This window comes from Callorhinchus milii, unplaced genomic scaffold, assembly GCF_018977255.1.
Source record: "Callorhinchus milii isolate IMCB2004 unplaced genomic scaffold, IMCB_Cmil_1.0 Scaffold2, whole genome shotgun sequence".
Lineage (NCBI taxonomy): Eukaryota > Metazoa > Chordata > Chondrichthyes > Chimaeriformes > Callorhinchidae > Callorhinchus > Callorhinchus milii.
In genome coordinates, this window is record NW_024704743.1 from 88584667 (window position 1) to 88609033 (window position 24367).

The 24367-nt window shown below is 39.2% G+C and overlaps 1 protein-coding gene across 1 annotated transcript in view; it reads right to left on the reverse strand.

Annotated features, from left to right (window-relative positions):
• The window catches only part of necab1 (N-terminal EF-hand calcium binding protein 1), a 93754-nt gene that overhangs the window by 53706 nt on the left and 15681 nt on the right, over window positions 1-24367 (reverse strand). Inside the window, exons 3-5 of the mRNA XM_007903191.2 lie at window positions 20507-20615; window positions 6931-6956; window positions 1079-1176 (exon numbers count right to left, since the gene is read on the reverse strand). Of these exons, the coding sequence (XP_007901382.1) occupies window positions 1079-1176; window positions 6931-6956; window positions 20507-20615 (233 nt within the window). The remainder of the gene's footprint in view (window positions 1-1078; window positions 1177-6930; window positions 6957-20506; window positions 20616-24367) is intronic.

The following is a 24367-nucleotide window of genomic DNA, read 5'->3' on the forward strand; positions in this document are numbered from 1 at the left end:
TTGCAGCCCTAGTCCTTTATCTTACTGCTACGAAAATGTTCACTGACAGGTATTTGAAGCAGAACAGAAAATATTTAAAATAATATATGCAGAAAAGAATAGCAGGTCACTGTCAGACTGGACTGTAACATCTTCTTACCTAAGTCTCTATATTATAATGTCCAAATCTTAAAAGATGCAGATTCAAATTAGATCTTCAGTTAGATACTACAAGAAAACCTTATTATACAATACGACAATAAGGACTTGCATTTATATAGCGCCATTCACCTGGGATAGTGTCTCAGAGTGCTTGAGTGTCTCTGAATCTGTTTGCTCAGAAGCCATGTTATTAGCGAATTGTATCAGATTGCCGCTGATGTCAAGTGTCGTGTTGAATGCACAGAAAGTGCTACCGATGTCACATCCTGCGTATTGCACATGACTACTAGTGCCATGGATGTGAGCTGAGACTGGCTAACTCAGCACAGGATTTACAGCTTGGGGTCTGTATTGTACTAAACACTTTAGACACTAGACTGTCGGGGAGCTACACGTTCTGTACAGGTGAAGAACAAGTGTGTGCAGAGATGTAGCTGGTAAGCAGCAATTGTTGGCTTGCTTTGGTAGTTTTGAGTCCAGTATTTGAAATTCCGTGTGGGCGCTGATGCAGTTTGCATATGCTTAAATGTTAATGCATGCAATGTTAGGATATCTTGAATATCAACATATGTGTGCATGTTGACAATGAGATCAACATGTGCAGCACAGTATACTGTGGAGTGAAAATCATCAGGGATTAGCAGAGTTAGTTACTTTAGTAGGGAATGAACTGTTCCCGTGATGTGATACCACTGTTCGACAACTCATTTCTGTGCCGCTTTCAAAATCAAGGTGGATATCAGCAGCATTTCACTGTAAATTTCGGTACTGTGGTAAAACTATAAGGCAAAAGGTCTGAGATTATTTTACCTGAAAATGTACTATTTTTTCATTGGTAAGACATTCCGACTTGATACATAGATTTAAAGAACATTTTGAACCTATTATGTCAAACGTCGAACTGATACAGGTAAGAAATTGATATAGCTATACTCACTTTCTTTGTTTTGTCCATTGCCTTCAGGATTGAGATATTCAAATCTTCCAGTGCTGACAGTACATTCTCATACTCTCCCAAGTGTTGCGAAAAGTACTCTGGAAAAAAGTTTATTCAGATGGATCATGAACCATTTGCCGGCACTGCAATCAACAAATTTCTGCGCTTCTACCTACGTAAAAATTACCATATGTCTCAGCTCTGTTCCTAGTGTAAATGGGAACACTTCAACCCAAGAATCCCACTTCCATCCAACAACAACAACTTGGATTTATATAGGCGCCCTCCACGCTGGACGGCGTCTCAGAGCACTTTACAGTAATGGATCCCGGGACCGAGCTAGGGGGAGGGGGGGGAAGGTGACCAAAGGCGCGGTCGAAAAGAAAGGTCTTCAGCAGAGACCTGAAAATGGGAAGGGAGTGAGCGAGACGAAGGGAGTGAGGAAGGGAGTTCCAGAGCCTCGGGGCATAGTGGCTGAGGGTGGAGCGGAGGGCTCGGGGGACGAGGAGGAGGCCAGACCCGGAGGAACGAAGGCAACGGGTACTGTTTTGAGGAGAGAGGAGATCAGAGAGGTAGGGGGGTTGCAGAGGAGTGCAGGGACTTGAATACAAGGGTGAGGATCTTGAAGTCGATCCTCTCTGGGATAGGCAGCCAGTGCAGTCTGGCAAGGACTGGGGTGATCGGGGAGCGGAGTTTGGTGCGCGTGAGAATGCAGGCGGCAGAGTTTTGAATGATTTGGATTTTATGGATGGTAGTGGATGGGAAACCGGCAAGGACGGTGTTAGAATAGTCCAGCCGAGAGGTGACAAAGGCATGGACCAGGGTTTCAGCGGCTTTTGGAGAGAGGTATTTGCAGAGGCGGGTGATGTGTCAGAGGTGGAAGAAAGCGGTGCTGGTGAGGGACCGGATATGGGGGAGGAAGGATAATTGGGGGTCGAACCTGACGCCTAAGTTGCGTACGGGACCCACTTCCAAGATCCACTTCCAAGATCCGGGATCCAATTCCAAGAGTCCCGCTCAATCAATTTATAAAGGCGCTGCATTAGAAATGCCCACCCTTGAATTTCTTTTTGCCACTCGTTAAATTATTTATATAGATGAGAAGATGAAGAGAGAAACTTGTGTTGTTTGAGTCTGAGTTCTTACGTTTTTTTAAAATCTGGCCTGCGCTAGCATCGACGGGAATATTTTAAAGGAGGCGGGATGCATGATATCTTTTAGTTGTTGCTGAATATCAGATCAATACATTGTAACCTTTTGCTTCTAGCAGAGAAATTGGGGATAATTCTCGTCTACAGTTCACAACTTGTTGACTTTTTTTTAACAATTTAAGAAAGGATGTTTGGCCCATTACTGCTTAAAGGTCATGTTCAATCCAATGATTTATAATCTCTTCCTACTCATTCTATCTCATGAGGAAAGGTTCTGCATAATATTTTCTCAGCCCTCTAAATGGTAAATCAAACCCTTCTCAAGATCTATCTCAGCTTGAATCGCACATTTAACACCCTCGACCCTTTGCTTTCCTCACAGGCTCCAGCAACTCAGGAACCATCATGTTCAACTTAGCATTTGATCATCTTTGTCTTGACTTATCTGTGAAACCCTCAATCACAACCCTAAAACAACAACAATAGTAGATTGCATTTACATACCGCCTTTCACGCCAGAAGGATGTCCCAAGGTGCTGGACAGTCGAGGAGTTGCACCCGAGCTGGGGTTTGGATTTGGTGGTATGGGGGTGGGAAAATGACTGAAGGGGCAGTCAAAGTAGAAGGTCTTGAATCGGACCTTGAATGAGGCAAGGGAAGGGGCGAGGCAAAGGGACTCTGGAATGGAGTTCCAGAGAGTGGTAGCAGAAAGGCAGAAGTCTTGACCACTAATGGTGGGGCAGGCAGGGCAGAATAAGGGGTGAGCAGAGCAAGGCGCGTGCAAGGTGGGATATGAATTGAGTTCTTCTTGAAGATTTTAATTGAAACAATACCATACACTTGTATACCATACAACTCTGTGTGAGGGCAATATCCTGTAATCTCAAACTGTGATGATTTTTCTTCAGTCTTTTAGTGGTCAGAAAATACTTTATATCGACTCGAGAGGCTGGTACACAGATAATGTGAGTTAAGGTATTCTATTTTCCTTGTATCCTAATTTTAGGCACACAAGAACACCCATTTTCCATGATCAGAAATTAGCAGATAGTGGCACAGCAGGAGCTGTTGTTGTGGCTGAAGAAGCTCAGGTAGAGGCACTGCACACCAATGGAGAAGAGATGGCAGTGGTGGAGCATGAAGAGAAGATAGCTGGCAGCTGACAGATAGAGGACCGTGTGTTAAAAGTGAATTGTAAGGAAATGCAATTCACTTTAGACACGCAAATGAAATGCAATGCATAGTGGTTGTGCTTTCAACAGCAGCTATTAACGTATTAGGCCATGTTGCAAATCACTTGTCTTTATTAAGATGATATTGGAAGGTGTTTTGGCTAATCTAGAGGGGTGTGATCCTTAATATATAATGACATCTCTCAAAAGACTGATGAAATGGAGCATCATTTGCAATTTGTGAATGTGGCAGCATCAATGGAATCTGCCATGAAGACCACACTTCCAGAGGCTTTAGACACAGTTGGAGCATCTATCATATCTATTCCCACTGTGGGTTAAACCTACAACATTCATCATATGATATGCAGAGTAACACCACTTTCCTGTGTGTCCTGTGAAGCACTTTCAGATATCTCAACAATTTGACTATTTCAAATGCAAGAATTATAACATTTGCCTAAAAAAAGTCACTGGTATATGCTGTGAAGTGCTTTGAGTCCTCCTCCCAACATGAAAGGCATTATATCAAATGTAAAGATTGTTATTGTTATTATAGTTATTCAAACTGGATGAACTAGTCCATTCTCTGTTGGTTGTGGCAGGAGAGCTGTATGAAGGAGATTGGCTGACAGTGCTTCAATAACCTCTTTAAGGCAGAAGTAGATAACAAGCTGGTTGACTGCAGCCATTTCCCCCAAAGTGGCTTTGAAGATCCCTATGACATAATAAATTGAGGGCAGTAGTCACCATCGGCCTGGATCAGATGGCACACCTGGTGAAACTAAACGTCCTGTTGCACTACTCCTCTGCTGTGCCCACTCTCCTGAGATGTACCTGATGCACTTCATGCAGCTCCATAGCTCTCTGCACTGTGGGCCTGCACTCTCCTCCTTTACTGCAATATACCCAACACCAGCCACTACATCTGTCATGTCCAAGAGACTCCTCGTTCAAGTCACATAAGCAGATCTCTAATGAACTAAAACTGCTTTTTTGCTTAACGTCTGTCTTTTTACAGCACAATCCTTCATAACAGACAAATTCCACCTGAGCTTAGATTTACTTTATCTATGAAACATTTTAGAGCATCCAGAATTTGTCATGCTTAAATGCAACCTTAATTTTGAAGCTGGTTTTCTATACGTTTCTTTTAAAAACTCCCCAAAACTCACTTCAAAGCTATGATTGAATTCAATAATGAAGATAAAATGTTAAATAGTTCTGGCCTCAGGAGTGAGATCATTCCTTTTTCATTCTGTCCTTGCAGCTATGTTATACTGAAAGAATTACTACTAAAGAATACCTATTAAATGATCTTCAAGATGCCTTTAACAACCTTAGGTTGCCTTTTAGCAGAAATCTTATCTCAAGTTTCTGAGGAGTAGGAGTGTTGAGACCACGGACAATATAAATACGGACAATTCATCTGTTGGTGTGATCTCCTAACATTCTGCTGTATTTGTGCACATCTAGGTTGTCACTAAATCTTAATATACATAGCAAAAACAAGACCCATCATTTCTGACTGCAGCCCTTAGCACTGTGATCTGTGGCTATAGGATTGTGATAATGGGTTCTGCATTCACTGGAGGGCTTGTTTGCTTCAAGGCCTCCTGGACTTGCTTAAGAACTTCACACCTGAGTCTATGGGGCTGTACAGTGAGAAGTAGATTGACCATAGGGAAAAGCATATTGCAAACTGTAAAGAGACTGAGATGCTGTATAGTGCTATTGCAAATTCTATTTTAGTTCAGTACCGAGCCCAATGCTGAAATTAAGAGCACCGACACTCAGCGTCCACCTTGCCACCTCAACACCCACTCTATGTCCCATTGATACCTTGCTCCCAGCTCTATGACCTTCAACATCTAGAAGAAAAGAAGCAGCAGTATCATGGGAAAACATCCAAGTTTCGCTCTCAGTCACTCATATCCTGATTTGGAGTGTATAGGTCAAAATCCTGGAATTCTTTACCAGATTACATTATGGGAGCTCTATCTCCACAAGGACTGCAGTAGTTTAAAGAGAAGATCCATCATCACCTTCTCAGAGCATCTTGGGAACAGCAATAAATGTTAGCCTCACTCATATTGTGAGGCAGAACAAAAAACATACTCTAATAACAAGCATCAGTTCAATGAGCACCATGATCCATATACATCAGATAGTCATTTGTGAACACTAAGATCCATGTATATTGGAGACAAATTGCCCCAACAATGTGCCTCAATGGTTAAGCTGAACAAACAGCTTGAGGTTTGCATTTTATTAAACTATTTAATTGATGTTATGAAACATAAACTAAATCAACTCAAATGCGTTTGAATTGAATAAACTTTACTAGAGTAAGATTCAAAACAGCTTTCCTTGGAGTATTCCCTTAACTCAAGCATAAATAAGTAATGCAAAACCAAACATCAAAGAGACATGGAGAAGACACGGTGGGAGTTGAAAAATAATATATCAAGTGAGGAGGATCATGTAACATTTCAGTGTCAGTTCACTTTAAAAGTTAAGTTAAACTGATGTTTCACGTACCAGCAATTGTTGAAAATTGTGGTCTAACTTCACAAATATCAATTGGTGTGATCAACCCCCAATAACAACATGACAGGTTGGCCCAAATCTGGCTGAACCCTCTGGCTGCAGTGCTTGTTGTCACCCACAAAGCACAATGTTTCAGTGCCATTTCAAGTTGATGTGTCTTAACTAAGATAATTTCACTGCCAGTTCACAGAATACCAGTGAAAATCAACTTTTAAAGTTAATTGTTATTGGAATGCATTCATGAGGCAGAAGGGAAATAAAGGGGTATGAGAGAGGTGTTTAGGAGGGGTGGACGCTCGTGTGAAATATAAACACCAGTATGGTCTGGTTGGGTTGAGTGGCCTGTTTCTGTGCTATGTAATTCTATGGAAATGCCTCCCTCCAAGTCCAGTGTTTGATGTCTGTGTAAATGGCTTCAAGACCATGTTGTGCAGACTGGATTGGAGGTGGTCACGACAGCAGTGGAGTTTCCAGTGACATGATCATATCACCAGTGATAGTTCAATGTTTTGCTTTTCACCCTGATATGTGCTGCAAATGTACGACCAGAAAGATACCTGTCAGAAACCTTGAGGCAATTATACACCAAGAAAATAGTAAGACAGGACTCACTGGAACAGGCACATGAATACTTCATGGCTCCTGTCACTTTGAGCTCTCCTGTGAGTTTTGTGTTTCTAGTTATAAGCCATGCGGGACTGAAGGAGGGCCTAACTACACAGGGTAAGATAGAGTGATGGAGAGGAAGCTCAGAAAGGTCGGACTTTTTAATGAAATGCTTCCTTGTTAAGAAAACTACAGTTTAAATCCCAGATTGCTATCCTCTCAGGTACGGCATCTATTAACATGCAATTCCTATTTATCGTTTTAGAAAAATGACAGAAAGGAAGTGCAGTAGCTTCAAAGGTGAACGTCCTCTCCTTTTCTACATTGCGCGGGACTGAACAACATCAAAAATGGTAAAGCATAATGTACTTACCACATACTTCCTCAATATTTATGTTACTGAAATGAAAACAAAATAAATAGCTTTAGTATTATTTTATACGCAAGTCATCATTGGTATGAAACAAAATATTAAATATTTATAGTTTGGTGGAGTAAGCCATACATTATTGCTACAATTCCATTTAAAATGTCTTCTGCAATATGTATTTTCCAATTGCTAAAACAAGTGACAGTAATAATTCAATGACCTCCAAATATCAAAGTCATTTTGCCATTAGAAAACTACTTGCAATTTTTTTTAAAAAATCGTAAATTGTATTAAAATCAATCATTTTTTGTTTCAAATGACAATAAGTGAATTACTCTTTTTAATTCACAAATGAGAAATGAATAAAGGAGGCCCTTTGGTGGATTTGATCTCATTATGGTACAAAAAAATATAAAATATTTATAGATTGGTGGAGTATGCCAACATTATTGTTACAGTTCCATTTAATGTTACAGTTCTACTTCGGTTGTTAGTTGATTGGAGGATTGCTTTTCCGGGTGTAATAATTCCTTCAAAATAATAATAATAAATTGGTCACTTCAATCCATGACTGTTTGTGGGACATTGCTGTGTGCAATTGGCTGCGCATTTTGCTCACAAAATATAGTCAATTCACTTTACAGTGTATTCTGTGAAGCACTTTAAGATGTCTCGAAGACGTGATAAGGCACGATCAAATGCAAGGATTATTATTATTATTATAAAATACCTTCCCTACGGGCTTCTCATTAAAACATCGAGATATTTCTTAAATAATTTCAGTGTCCTGGCCTGGACCATCCTTTCTGGTCTGTTCCATCTGTTCATCATTCTTTGTGTAAAGAAACAATTCCTGGTGTCTGTCTTAAAATTGCTCACAACAACCCCAAACCTGAGATCTTTTGTCCTTCTGCTTTGGCATATCTTAAAGTATTGTTCAGATTTCTTATCTCTGTCCTGTCAAATATACGGAAATATATGGACTAAAAAAAGGCATAATCTGATGATTATTACATCCTTTTCTTTTCTTTTGGTCAGTAGTCATCATGATAGCCATATGACAGTTCACAGAGTGGGCTGTTTCTGAGCCTTCTACAAAGTGGCAGTCTTTAATTGAGTGTACTACAGAACAGGCTGTCTCTAACTGAGCCTATTACAGTAATCTCTCTTATTCAAGAATGCTACATAATACAGTAAAAATCATATTTTGTCCACAAAATACAGTCACTCCACTTTACAGTACATCCTGTGTAGCACTTTGAGATGTCTTGATGATGTGATAAGGCACCATTACAAATTCAAGGATTATTATAATGAATAACCCTTTTTATTCTTGTGCTCTTTTACAATAAAACCCAAGAAATATTTCTAGTCATCAACAGGAGCTTGTGTGCTTTTGTTCAAGAAACTGATTTGAGCTGATGCTTCTCTTTGTAAGATCTTTGTTGCTTCTTTTGATTCTGGTTCCTATTAGCGAGAGTGCTATCCAGTGAGCCAAGCTGACCCTGGCTGGTAAGGACAGAAAACAAACTATCATTTGTGGTGGTGTGTGTGTATATAAAAAAAAGGTTCTGATCCCTATGTTTATCAATTAAATAACAAAATAGAAAGAGAAGAACAGGGAAGGCCTTGTGAGTAAACCTCATAGGAATAATACAGCCGCACAGAAAAGCAATCTCAATGCAGGAGCACTAAACCTGGGCTATGTTATTGCATTTTTGAATAGTGCTGATCCACTTTGGTCCACTAGGGTTTCTATCACAAAAATATAATTTTGAAGAACCATAGGGACCTTTAAAATGGAATAGCTTTGTGCTGAATTGCAATGCCAGTGCTTGATAGAAATTCTATTGACTGAAAATTAGTTATTGCAAAAATGTCACTGACTGCAGCTGATTGATGGTGACAAGAATAAAGTGGACCGATTGTGATGGAACCAGCACAAGTCCATGTCTCAGTGGCTGACACACTTAAAATTTTTATTTGATTACATCATAGAATTATACAGCACAGAAGGAGGCCATTTGGCCCATTGTGTCCATGTCGGCTCTATGAAAGAACTGTCCAAATTAATCCCGCCATGGCTCTGCAAACTTGTCCTCCCTAAATAATTATTTACTTCTCTCTTGAAAGTTGTAGTTCCTGGGTTTATCCTTCTCTCTCTTTTTGTAAAGGGGAGTAACATTTGCAACCCTCCAGTCCTCTGGCACCACTCCAGTGTCCAAGGAGGATTGAAAGATTGTGGTTAGCGCCTCCGCTATTTCCACCCTTACTTTCTTCAGTCACCTAGGATGCATCCAGTCTGGACCGGGTGGCTTATCTACTTTGAGCATCAACCTTTTAAGTACCTCCTCTTGGTTTATTCGTATCCTATCCAATTTCTCTACCTTCTCCTCCGATACTGTGGCATTGGCTGTATCCTCTTCTTTTGTGAAGACAGATCGAAAGTACTCATTCAGTACGTCAGCCATGCCCTCTGCCTCCACAGGAAGATTTCCTCTTCGGAAATCACACATCTCTTTTTCTCTCCAATGAGTTTGAACATGTTTTTGTCTACTTTGGGTACATGCATTGATATCTAGCCTGGACTGCTAGGAGAAGGATACTGACAAAAGTGTTCTGAGTATGCAAATTTTCAATTCAGTCTCTAATGAGTGCTTGTCCACATCACACAACTGCATACCATTTGACACGAAGAGCAAAATTAACAAACTGCTTCTTAATGTTAGCGACTATTGCATTCCTTGCTTACAACAGATGTCAGCCTGATTCAATTAATGGCATTCATGCCAGAAGGTTGCGGTTCCAGCCTCTCATTTGTACTTCAAACTCACAGTCTAATTGGAAGTGTGCTGCATTGTTAGAGGTGCTGTTCTTTGGATGACAGGTTAATCCAAGGTAGTTTTTTGTTTATTCAGTTGGACATCAAAGATCCCACAGCACAATTCAAATATAAAAGGAAGTTTATCTGAGTGTCCTGTCCAACATCCCCCAAATAAAATTCGTCATCCACTTAATGTCTATTAAATTGTGTCAATTTGTACACATTGTTGTGTGCAAATTGGCTGCTGCATTCATCTACAAATATGCAGTCAGTATAGCTGCATTTATTTGACAGTAAAATCCTGTGAAGTACTTTCAGACGTCTTGATGATGTGATGTCTCAATGATACTTGATCAAACGCAAAGATTATTATTATTCCAATAGTTATAGATATGAACTGTGGGAGTGATGTGCAACACATTATTTTCCCTAATTAGCATCCAATTGGTGTTTTTGAGGTAACTAGTGTGAAATTGGAAGATTCACACTTGTGCATTAGGAGATAATGCTGTGAGGTTAGGCTTGGGAGAGAGTAAAGGGAACTGCATTATATATCTAGCTGTGCTATCACTGAACCTGGGTATATTTGACGCTTACACTGGATGCAATATATGAAAAGGTGGTGGCGTTGTCAATACAATTTACATTAAGATAGCTTCTTTCACATCAGGTAGACTTCTCAAAGTGCATACACTTCTAAATTTCTAATCTTCGTGAGTAAAATATTTTGCTCATGGAGCGATCTTATCATAGAGTTTGACTTTTAAACAATGAATTGCTTTAACTTGTGGTTCCTTCTGCTGCTGGTTTTAAACACTGTGAAACCACTCAAAAAGATTTCTTGCTGTTTTTTTCCTATTAACATACTTCCTAACTCACCATGGTGCTTTATGATTCTTCCTGCGTTTATTTTATTTGCATCTGTTTAACAACTGTGACATCGGAGGAATGTTACTGCAGCTCATTGTGCTCTGCAGACAATTGAAAGTGTGCACTGTGCAGCGATGTGCAGAGACAAAATCTAACTTCTGGGAGCAAGGTTGAGTGATCAAGGTTAATTTCTGTTGTGTGTTCTACTAAAGGTCACCAATAAAATATATATCATATATAATATATAATAAATAATCATCCTTGCATTTCATGCAGCATCTATCACATCTTCGAGACGCCTCAAAGCGCTTCACAGAATATACGGTAAAGTGAATTGACTGTAAATTTGTGGGTGAAACACGGCAGCCAATTGCGCACAGCAGTGTCTCACAAACAGTCATGGATTGAAGTGACCAATTTGGTTTGAGAGCAGGATAACACAGAGCTGGGATGTGGAGGTGTGGTAAAGTTAGAAGGTGGATATTTAAGCCAATCCACAGGGGAATAGGGAGCTAATAGAGCTTGGCGAGGATGAGGTGTTGGACTTGTGGAGTATGGTATGGGAAAGCCTAGGATTGGCCAGCATATAGTGTATGGGTTTGTGTTTGCGTGGTTTCCAGGCGTTTGTTTGGGTAAACATGTGAGCGAACGGTGCACATCGGGGCACCATCCAAAAGCGGCAAGTGCACCTTATTAGGGTGTGTGTGGATGCGCACATGGATGTAGTGCACACAGGGGCGATTCCCGACCGTCTTAAAGGGAGCGTCCCCCAAAAATATGTGCACGTTCTGTGTGCTGTAAATCTGTCCACGCTCTCCATGAAGAGGGGAGGGATAGGGACGTGAGGGGTACAAGACCCTGTTTCTAACTGCGCCCGGCAAATGGCGGCAGAACCACGAGGCGGGGAAGCCTTGATCGCTCCACCAAAGTGGAATGCACAGAGGCCATCCCACTCGCCACAGGGGGCCGGGTCTGTTGAGTTCTGTAACAGGATGATAACATATTGTACCTTTTTTTCTGTAACAGGTTTGATACTGTTTGAGACAAGTGTAAATATATATCGACAAATACAAATATATATTTTGTTTAAAAAAAGTATGGCAAAGGATAGAGGCTATGGATAATCTGGACTGACAACATGACTGGTTAATAAACAATCTGGTAAGGAGAACAGAAGAATCATAAATAGATAACATAGTCAAAAATAACCACAATATTTATAGCAGTTGTGTGCATCATTCATTTACTTGCTGTTAATTCCTAATTAGTGTCGCTACCTTCCATATGAAATGAAGGCTGCTGAGTAGCCAGTAAACATTCACACTGCACAAGTGTGTTGTAGAGAAAACTAAAAAAATGAGACTAGCCAGTTTATGGATTGCACCCAATGGCACAGTTGTGATATCCAGAATCTTCTGAAGCTGCGTTTTATAATAATACTTACATTTAGTAAAGCATATCAGGATGACATCTCAAAGGGTGTCACAGGATATATACTGTAAAGTATAGTGACTTTGGTTTATTTTGTATATTCTTATCACAGAGGACTATGTTGCAGAAGAAGTGCTTTCAGTGACTGTGGGGTTTAATTTTAAATTATCCTTTTGATTCAATAAAAATGAATCCAAAATGGGGATGCCATCTAAACATCTTTGTCACAGAGCTGACTTCCTGCGGGGTCAACGAGAATTCTATCATGATTTCACAGGAGATAATTCCTTTTTATTGAATCCTATTAAGAGATATCACAAACTAGCAGACTAGTTATTTCTAAAGGTAAGTATTGTGCCACGGGCTCTGTCAGGGCTGTAGTCCACACTGAAATACATTTTAGAAACTAGTGTTGCCAATGGCAGCAGATCGATGGCTGACTACAGGCAAGTCTCCTCAAAGGGTTTTGCAGCATTGGTTACGTCAGTCACAGAGAGGGTGCCACAATCCTGCAGCGGCAAATCAAGCAGAAGAGGCACAGAACAGGATCAATACTCTGCCTCCCTTCTGAGCAGTCTCTGAATAGAAATGTGTTTGCCAAAAGGTCTTAACATTACAGTTCTTACTATAACAATAACACTGGTTAGAAATCAATTTAAATGATTTAAATACTCAATTTGCTACTCATTTTTATATGGATGGAGAGCATTATAAGCTCAGAATACCTTTTACTAGTTTTATATAAAACAAATTTGAACCCTACAATTTGGCGTCACATCATGTTTTTGCAATGCTGGAAGCAAATCACTTTGAAGACTCCTCCTGACAGATAAACAAAGCTTAATTTTATATTGCTGTAGATGCTGGCTTCAGTTCTGACATGAGCCCGCATGGCTTACTCCAAACTATCTGACTAATGCCTCACTCCAGTAAACCCAAATGCTCAGGATATTAAGCAGACAGTATCTAATTAAGCCAGTTTCCATTCCATTTAAACGCGGTGTAAACAACAGAAGCTCCAACCCACATGTTGGCTTCAGAATTTGCAATTACAAAATAAAAATGTCAATGATTTGGGATTTTACCAAACTCTGTGCATGTTGAAGCTGTATATTATGCTATTGATGTTCTTTAACTTCAAAGTCAAATTTATGTAATTAAGGTAGATATTCAATGGCTTCCTAAAGTTCCTAATCCCTTTATTATGGCACTGATTCATTTGTGTAATATAGAGTGGGATAAAATTCTCATTTTTGCATGGTTCAAATATGTAAGGACCATTAAAATATGTTTTAACCTCTTTTCACTGATACATTTTGGGTGAAAAGGTGTCAGTAGAAAAATTACTTACATGTATTTCATTTTTCAAAAAATGGATTTGCAGATTTATTCCACTGTCTGTGTGAGTCAAGTGCTCCAAGGCATTACCCTGTGGGAAGGTTGCTATATCAATGCAAGTTGTTGTTGGTGCTGACTTTATGTGTCATCCTGAAACTTACCTTTCTGGACTGCTGTTTCAGGGAATGTGTGCACAATGAAATGGACACACAGGCGAGGCGATTCGTGGAGTGCAATGTCATATCACATTGAATGGTTTATGTAGCAGATGTTCCAAAATAAATTCTGATTTTCCAAATTTATTTATTTTGGGATCATTTTCTCCCTGACTTTCAGCTGTTTATATAACAGAAAAATGCAGACTCCAAAATCCCTGTTAAAATAGGCAGGATTTTATTTCGCGAATTAAAATTTGACTTTTGCAAATAAATTGTATTCAAACCTAATCAAACCTAAACTTGCTCACTCTTTGGGTCTGACTGAGAGAACTGAATGAGTCCTGCCCCATCAGCAGCCTCAGTGGTAAAGGTATAATGGGCACCAAAACAGTACCAAGTGGTTTGACTAAAAGTGACTCAGAGTTATAAATAGGATGTCCTGCCAGTAACCAGCAGTGGGTCAATGGTGGGGCGATTCCAACTCTGAAACCTGCAGTAGATTCTTGGAGGGCAGCAGGTGTGATGTAGTTCCAGTTTCCGTCAAGAATCCCTGTTAGTTGCTGATAGTGAATCATGTTAAGCACCAGCACATTTTCATGTCCTATTGTATTTTTACCTCTGTATAAATGCAACTTGTAGTAACAGACTCCCATATTTCTGAGACACAAAACTGCCACTGAAATTGGATAACAATGAATTATTTTTGTATTCCCATTTCATTTAATCTAAGAGCACTTAGAACTTGTTCCTATAAAAAGAATAGCACAAATATAAAGTGCGCTACATTCATTACAAACTGATCCCAGTGATGCCTGAGCCGCTTAATGCACCGACCATGAATTATTCATGACATCATCCGAACTCTACACTGAAACTCTGCTTTCCCTTGTTAGTTAATTTCTCCAGTTAGGTGCTGACAGACACTTGTACCTCTATGATATAATGCTGACATTCACTTCCTTCTAAATATGTATTGCTCCCACTCAGTCCTGATACTTCATTCTTTTAAAATGATTTGATCTAGAAACAGTTGGCCCAAAACCGAGCTTTTCAGTGAGAAAAGGGTTAAGCCAAACCTTACGGGGTGAAAGTGTGGTATTGTTCTCAGTTGGAGAGGACAATGTTTTGAGTGCCACTTCATGGAATATTCCCTTTGTCAATCTGAGCTGCATTGGTAACCCATGAATAACAGAAATGACAACAGAAATCACTGGGAACGTGCAGCAGGTCAGGCAGCATATATATAGAGAAGAAAATGACTTAATGTTTCAGGTGTATGACCTTCCTTCTCCGTAGTTGCATGTTCCCAGCGACTTGTTTTTATTTCAGATTTCCAGTGCAGTATTTTGCTTTTTGTTTATTGTTTTATAACAGATTTGACATGAAAATGATTACAACAATTTATTACTTTGTATCTGGTAAGAAACATTGTAATTACCTACTGTTGTTTCGGGGTGAGCACTCCAGCACAATGGTTGAGCCTGAAGCTGCCCAAAGCAATTTTTGTTTCAGCTGCCAAAGGTGTTTTCAATTCAAGTCTAGCTTCGCTGAAACCAATTGAAACGAACACCATTCTTCATCATCCAAAACAACAATGGCATCGACTGAAAACGTCTGTGTGTGTTTGTTGGGTGAGGGTGTATATACTGAGGTCGGTATGTGTGTGGGTGTGTGTATATGTGCTGGGATGTGGGCTGTTCAAACCAGAAATTGTGATGTTTCTTAATGAATTCAGTGTGATAATTATCACAAGAAATCCGCTCAAGAAACATTGCATTTTTTCACCCCTGCAAGTGACTACCAAGCAGTGGAAATTTACCCCTCTGCTCTTCACAGACTAGAGGGAGGGGAATGGAGCATTTCCACAGATTTGATATAATAATTACCATTGTTTGAATGCAGCTAAAAATAGGATGCTAATTTAATTTGTTTGCCGATAACATACACAGTCACTAAACTTTACAGTGAATCCTGTGAAATACCTTGAGATGTCCTCTGACATGAACAGATCTTTATCAAATGTAAGATTTATTATTAAAAATAATCGGTATCTGTGAAGCCTTACTCAAACATGGCTTGCAGCTGGATTGAAATAAAACAAATTGGGTTAGTTAAGTATCAGGCAAGACTGCAACCAAAGTATTTTCAAATCAATTGGAAAACTGAGACATTTCATAACTATAAAAAAAATCATTTTTCACTACAATATTTCTTACCATTTGGAATAGAAAGCCACCTGTAATAACTAGCTGAGCTGAAACATTCAATGGGGAACTGGTTATATTCCTGATTAGAGGGATTGGGGGAATAAGGATAAGAAAACAAATGAAAAATTAAATCTGTCTTCATTTCTTGCCTTCTTTCTTATTCAGCGCAATGTTGCAAGAGAATGTTGTCTTATTCCTATATTTTATATATTTGTCTTACATTTTTGAATGAAATATGAGGCTCAAAATTCCAAGTATTCTTAGCCTATGGACTATATTGTCTCAATATTTAAGATTGTGCATAATTGTGTAAAATTCTCAAATTCATTCTTATTTTACTGGATGTTACCATTCTTCAGATGAGAGATTACAACAGTTTTTTTCCTGCTATGGGGTGGCCAATGGCATGGTCGAAGAGGAGGGTCTTGAGGCGGGACTTAAAGGAGGCTAAGGATATAAGGATATAAGTGCCCCTCATACACGGTAGGGTCCCAGAGCATTTGACAGTGGTGCAGCACGATGCCGAGCTGGAGGGAGGGGGAGGTAACCAAAGTCAAAGAGCAAGGTCTTCAGGCGCAACCTGAAGATGGGGAAGGAAGGGGCAAGGTGGAGGGATAGAGGAAGAGTGTTCCAGAGTTTCGGGGCATAGTGGCTGAAAATGCAGCCATCAATGGTGGAACATGCAGAAGGCCGAGTCAATCAAGTGGAGGCAGCAGGTTGTGGGTTGGGGGTAAGCAGGTCTGAGAGGTAGGGATGTGTCAGGGCATGAAGGGATTTGAAAATGAGTGTGAGGATCTTGAAATTGATGGGTTTGGCGATAAGTAGCCGCTGGAGCCCGGCTAGAACTGGTGTAATGGGGGTGGAGTTTTGTGCATGGTGAAGCTGGGGAGACCAGTGAAGAGGGTATTTGAAAAGTTGAGTTGGGAGGTGACGAATGCATGGATGAGTGTTTTGGCTGCGGTTGGGGTAATATACAGTTGGAGGCGGGCAATGTGGCAGAGGTGGAGGAAGTTGGTCCTGGTCAGGGACCGGATGTATGGAAGGAGGAAAGCTGAGGGTCGAACCTGACGCTGAGGTTGCTCAGTAAGTCTGAGGGATAGGCGAGGTTGAGGAGGTCAGAGGCATGGGATAGAAGACGTTAACGGGAGCCAATGAGAATGGGTTCCGTCTTGTCAACAGTTAGTTGTAGGAAGTTTTCGCTCATCCAGGCCCTGATGTCTACCAGGCAAACCGAGAGAACATCGGCGGGAACCAGACTGGAGGGGCTTGCGGAGCAAGTGGAGGGAGAGGTGAGAGCAAAGCTAGTTAGCCACAACATGTTCCAGAACTTTTGCAAGGAAGGACAAGTTGGAAATGGGATGGTAATTTGTGAGATTGGAGGGTCAAGGGTGGGATTTTTGAGGAGGGGAGTGATCACAGCAGTTTTAAGAAGGAGAAGAACAGAATCTGAGGAGAGCCACTGGTTGATTGTGTCGGCCAGCAGCGGTCAGAGGGGTGGGAGTTGGGTGACCAGCAATTGGGTGGGGAGAGGGTCGAGGCAGCAGGAGGATGGGCTTCCTCTGGAAGGTGGTGGTTGAAAGGGAGGGGAGAGTGGTAGGGGACGTAGTGAAAGGAGGGGGTGGTGTAGACGGTCTGGGGGTGAGGAAGGGGGTGTGGGGGAAGAGGATGCAACCAAGTAGATATTGGGATTTAAGAATTTTTCGTAATTCTGCAGAATCTTAAAATTTTCTGAAGACAATCTTGAAAGAGGCTAAGACCAAATGGAATTCTGGCTCTCTGTTGCTTGCTAAAAATGTTTCTAGCAAACTAAATGCTGAAGCCCATTTACTTCTCAAATCGGGCTCAATAGCAAACCAACTTTGTTTTAATCAAATATTTATCAAAGCTGCCCTATTTTAAAATCTATTTCTCAGTAAGATTTTTTGGGGGCGAATGTTACTTGCTCAGAGAGCTCCATTGAAGTTATTTTTTAGTTGCACATGAAAGGTTATGCTTTCATTTCTTTACAAGGAGCTCTTTGTTGGAGACTTCACAGACAAAGGGAGAAATTTAAGGCAAGGCTTTTATCCAGGGTTTGCTGTCAGCAATTACTCAGGAAGCATTGTAGGGAGGCTGTGGATTCATAGGAGATCATCTGAAGGCAAATTTCTGCAATGTTATGTTTTGTAATTTTTTGTGTCTTGTAGCATTTCTTGAACACTTGTTCAAACAACAAACATGCCAACAAAAGATATCTCAAACTGATCCCAAATAAGGACGTTGAGCCACTCCCGGAAACAAATAACCAGGCACTTTCTTGCATGCTGAATATTTTCATTTGACCTCAAAAGACCACCTTGTGAGTTAGAAATAATTTTTGATGTCAGCTCGTTTGATTGACACGAAAGCAGTGGTCTAATGCACAATATGCTAAAGTTTGTAGAGATACTGTGGTCTGTAAAATATCTGTTCAGGCTTCCCACTGACATCCTCATATTGAAGCTTAATATTATATATGGAAACCATGTCATTTGTTATACTATGTGTCTCTAGCTTGTGATCACATAAAAGAAATATCGGAAGGGATCACAAGAATGATAATGGCAATAGGCAATTTTAAAATTCCCTCTTGGCAAGTTCTATTTTGTCCATGGAATGTTATTTTACTTCCTGTATGCATCTGTCAGTCTGGCTCAGTTGGTAGCACTCTTGCTGCTGAGTCAGATGGTTCTGGGTTCATGCCCCGTGTCGGGATTTTGAGCTCAGAATCTAGGATGACATTCCAATAGTTAAACCGAGGTACTGTCTGCTTGTTCAGGTGGATGTTAAAGAACACATGGCAACATTTAAAAAGGGAAGGAAATTTTGTCTTGGTCAACAAACTCCCAGATTAAAATCAATCATTAATTTCAAGGCTGCTTGTGGGACATTGCTGTGTGAAAATTGGCTGTTGCACTTGCTGACAAAATACACAATCACTACGGTTTACAATAAATCCTATGAAGCGCTTTGAGACATTTTGACAATATGTAAAGTGCTTTATCAAATGCAGGGATTATTATTTGCTCTTATTGAACTTCATATTCCAGTGACTAGGTAGACACTGTCAAACTCCTAGATCACTTCTTGGCAACTTGGTTTTATTTAACTTGGAATCAGTCTGACAATCTGTTACTCCATGTCACAGGAACAGGAGAGGTCTCAACACAGATTCCAATTGCACCAAACTTAATAGCTCTTCTCATTTTGATATATTTACCTTTACAACCACCATCTGCCTCCTCCCTTTACTCATCCATGACCAAGTTTTCCCCTTGATACCCACTGAGACTAGTTTAGAAAAAAACTGGTTGACCAAAATATTAGTTGCAAGTATGAACAAAGCTAATTTATGGTGTGATCCAAGGACACCATCTGAAGATGTTTACAAAAAAATATTTTGGCTAGAGAAAATATTTTGACAGATTCCAATGGCACCAAACTTAAAAATAAAAAAATAGAGAAAATGTGATGACAATTAGCCAGCCAAAGGGAAGACAAATTTAAACAAATTAAATTAATCAAAAACAAATTGATTTCTAAATTTATATGACAAGCATGATGAGTTTCTAAGATCTCTATGGGGTATGTTAGAATTCTAGAAGATAATATTTTGAAAGAAAAGAAGTATGCCCATAAAAAAACGGAACACCCACTGAATTAATATTTAAATTTTTGAGGTAATACAATTTAAGTATGACCTTGTTAGTTTATTTTTATTTATATGATTATTAATAATGATTTACTGTAATTGTTGTATTATGCATCAGATAAAAAAATTGAATTAAAATGTTTTTTTTATGAACAATTAAGAATCATAAAATTGTTAAAATAGGTTGGAGATCAAATGTGGTGAAAGAGATAGAGGAGAATGGTACCAATTTTATATTAGCTACAGTAATAAAAGTGGGTTTATGTTTGTAACCATAACCCACTTCAGGGCGGACTGTAGGATTCTGTATTCAATGTGTTAAATAATATCTCAAATTATATTTGCAATGTTTATATATATATTTGAAACATATGATCAATCTCATATGAGGGAGCTGGTTGTGACTGGCTTCGAAGAAGATCCTTGCTCAAGGAGGAGAAACAAAAGACTGTTTATAAACAACAAACTGTTTTTGTTCCTTATCAGTTATTTTCTCATGGAAAAATGGTCTGTAGGTGGAGAGAGCTGTGCTGCATTTGTTTTTACAAAGGAACCATCTTGCAAAAGTCAATAGGTGAAAGGTCACCTAACAAGCTGTATAAACGGAGATCAATTCGGAAGAGAATCGGAAGAAAGAATTGAAGGAGAGGGATCAAATTGGACGTGCCATAATAGAATTGGACGTGCCATGATTCCTGGATACATTTGAGTGATCGAATTGAATAAACAAAAATACCTGTATACTTTTGGGTGATATCAAACTGGGAACCATACAACAATACTTGGATACTTTCTGAGGATTTATATTTGGATTAAAATGGACATTAAATTGAACATTGCTATTTTATCTCTTCTGCAGCATTTGATTAGGTCAACTTAAATCGTTTTGAACAATGCATCGATACATAAGAATTATTGTGATGTAGTCTTTTAATTACTTATAACTATTGCTAACCTGAATTAATATACATTTATAATTTTGTACAATGTTTGTGTCAGTCCTTACTTCACCGCAGGGTCGTCAAACTCTTTGAAATAAAGGTATTTAAAACAGAAAAGAGTTTAGCATAAATGCTCTTACCCAGTTTGGTTGGTGTCAATGGTTAGATACAGTTCATGCATCTCATCTGTATTGAGAACTCCATCTACAAAGTAAGCCTTGAATTCATCAAACGATAACTTGCCATCATCTGGAAGCAAAGAATAATGAGATTATCAGTCAGTATCCTAAAAGCTGCTTTTTTCTCCAAGTGTATGGAAAACTCCATACAAAACTCCTTCACAGCAACTCTGTGTTGGAGGATGAAGGCGGCTGAATCTCTTTAGGATGTTATTCAGTTCTTAAAGCACTTCTTACATCAATTTAAGGTTCCATTATAAATCTATTTTATAGTTAATGAATAAAACCAGGCTGGAATGTGCTTTTCCAGCATTTTCCCAATGGGATGAAAATTGCGATGTGTGATGTCTTAATTATCCCATCATAATTTTCGCCTCATTAGTCTACTCATGCCTTGTCATGTGCAAAAAAGAAAAATTATTTTAAATAAATCGTACAAAAAAGCAACATTTTTATATCAATCAATGTGCCTTTGAAGTGAAACATTTAATCTTGTACTTGTGTCTGTAAAAGTAATAATGATTAAGGCATCATAAACTATTGTTTGGGTGCCTAGCAACACACCTCTTCAATGATAAAGAAACAAGCTGGCAATACTATAATTTTATGATTTAGAGAGGAGGGAGGATGGTATGGTGAAGGCTATTGCCTACTTTTCAAGTTATCGCCAGTAAACACAAATAATAGGATCACTACTAAACTGTAACAAAAAATGGAAGGTTTCATGTAATTCTGCTTATACTATCAAAGCTAATCTCCTGGCTCTTGCCAACCTGCGCCTAATACTTTCCGGAATTAGGTAAGCAGAATGCGTTACTGCAGGGAGAGAGTGTGCATTCCAACAATCTATCTCTGGAATTCACATGTATTTTTTTGAGGGATTATTATCCCCGGAAAAGCAACCTGAAAACAATAATCTTCCCAATACAGCATCAACCTATTCTGGCCTCAATCACCCTTCCTGGCAACCTATCCAGTTATTAATTTCCTTCTAGGTAAAGAAATATTTCCTAGTGTCTGTCCTGAAATTGCCCTTTGCATTCCTAAACCTGTGGCATATTGTTCTAATGACTTGGTGCATTCAAAAGTGTTGAGCTGGGATTACCTTTTCAATTTGAAATTTGATATATGTGCATGTGCATGAGATTATTATAATAATATTACATTTTATGTAGGACCGTTCATGTCTGGTGGACATCTCAAAGTCCTTCACAGAGTATATTGTAAAGTGGAGTGACTTGTTTTATGGCATCTAAAAGCCAATTTACGAAGAACTACTTCACGTGGAGGGTAGTGAGATTGTGAAACTCCTTGCCTGAAACAGTGGTTGAATTAGGTAGTATAGATGCATTCAAGAGGAAGCATGAGGGAGAGGGGATTAGAAGGGTATGGGAGAGAGTAAGATGTGGGTGAATATTATGTGGATTATAAACATCAGCATGGACTGGTTGGCCAAGTGGTTGTTACTATTCTGTACATTCTTTGTAAAACATACATATGAAGTGTCTTTGTTCAAGGTTCAAATGACTGGCTCATCTAATCACTTCTCAAAGATCATCTCTAACACTGTGGATCATTCTAATTGCTCTTCTCTCTATGGTCTACGGGTTCTGGACAGCTCCTTATATTATGACGACCAGAATTATACATAGTTTTCCAGGTGCCACCTCTCCACCTTTACTTCTCTGAATCTGATTTGGCAATAACGTTCACCTTCCTATTGGCTTTAGTTATTGATGTCTCAGACTGTTTCAATATGATGAGCAAGCCCTGGAGTGGAGGTGCCTCTGATTTTTACTTCGGATAAGCAGTGCATTATTATGTGATACAATAACTGAATCAGAGCCTTTTCATCAAAACGTTAATCAAATGCAAGGATTATTACTATTATATTATTGTTACATCCTATATTTTGCCCACAGAATATACAGTCAATCAACAACAACAAAAACAAGATTTCATTTATAGAGCACCTTTCACATCAGGAGGACGTCCCAAGGCGCTGGACAGTTGGGTCGGGACCCGAGCAGGGGGGAAATGGTCAGGGTGAGGGGAGGGAAGGGAGGGAGCGAGGAGGGGGGAGAGAGTCGAGAGGGGAGCTGAAGGCACGGCTGAAGAGAACTTTACAATATATTCTGTGAAGCGCTTTAAGATGTCTCAACAACGTGATAAGGCGCTAGATCAAATGCAAGGATTATTATTATTATATTCTAAACTCCAAAGGAAAACAAATTACAATGGTCTGAGCAACGTCTTTAACTAATACATTTTAGAAATTGGGAAAACCATAAACAAACAGCTTGTTATGAGTAGATCAAAGATATTTGCAGTCTCCTGATGCTACATATTTGACAATATTAGAAATGAAGTATAAAACAAGTCTTCAAAGCATATTGCTGCTGATTGAACCATCAAACAAACTGTGCTTTGGTTTACTTTAATCCCATTAATATAAACTCCTCAGAACATCTATTACTTGTTAGATGGAGGTGACTACAGCTGTGGTTATCTGTTTATTATTTGGGGCTCACAATGGAGAGCAGAACTGTGAAAGCTTTAAACATGGCCCACTTGGTGGTGATACAGTAATTACTAACTCTCCCACATGTTTATGAGAATAGTAGTTGGTACAGATCGCTAAAATCCCCTTTGTAATTCTATAAACAAATTGCCATTGAATCAGAGCCTTCTCATGAAAACACTGAGGCAGTATTGGGGTGAAATCTGCAGTGCTTCATAATGTGTTTGATGTGATCATTATCACATTGGATGAATTATGAAACCCCACAAATGTTATCCCATTAATCTTCACATAATTATTCCTCTTACGATGATTTTGTTGCATGATTCCGTTGTATGGGGAAAAGTACTTAGATATATTTTAAAATTCAGTATATTTAAAATGCTTTTAAGTCTAGTTAAAATATTTGGAGGACAACAAATGTTTAAACCTTAGTTTTCTGAGAGTTGCTATTGATAAAACCCTTCTTCTTAGTGAGAAATTATTTTCCATTTTTCTTCCATTATCCTCTTCTGAGTTCCCCCACACCACACTCTGATTGACCGTTTTAATGTACTCTCTATCCCCAGAGGGAAGCGTTTGGTTTTCACTCAGCACCTTCTCATGGTCACATGCAAGAGATTAGTGACATGTAGGGCACAGCAAGTGTTACAGCAAGGTGAAGGCCTAGTCCCTGTTGTACCACTTCCTTTGATGGATACTCTATGTCTCCTGATGGTCTGGAACAAGTCGTCAAGAAAACTAGAGTTTGCTCATAACCAGCTCATATGTTTACAAAACAGAAATGATCTTTGCAATTTCAATTTAATGATCAATCTCAGATGGCTCCATTCACAAATAGGTACAAAATATCCCGCAGCACCTCTAAGCACATTAAACCTATTTATATTTCCATCTTCATTACTTTCCTAACATAGCTTCAAGTGCAGTTTGCAATGCATCATCGGACAAATATTCTTTATCTTATTTCACCCAGGAGATGGAAGACTGTCTATATTTGTTTCTGAGGATTTGTAATTCTAATATTTCTAATATAATTCTAGTTCCTATTGATAAATAATGCACAAAAGTGAATATGATTATTATAGTTTTGTATTTTTAGTCATAAAGGAAAACATTTTAACATTAATTTCTGTTTATTTCTGCACTTTATTTTAACCTGACGATTTACTCTCTTACTGCAATTTAATTCCTTTTTCCTTCAGAGTGAACAAGTTCTAGCAGGTTATTTGAACATAGGCTGGGGATTCTATCCAAGCCCCAAATATGCAGTAAGACCTGTTAAATTGAAAGCACCCTCT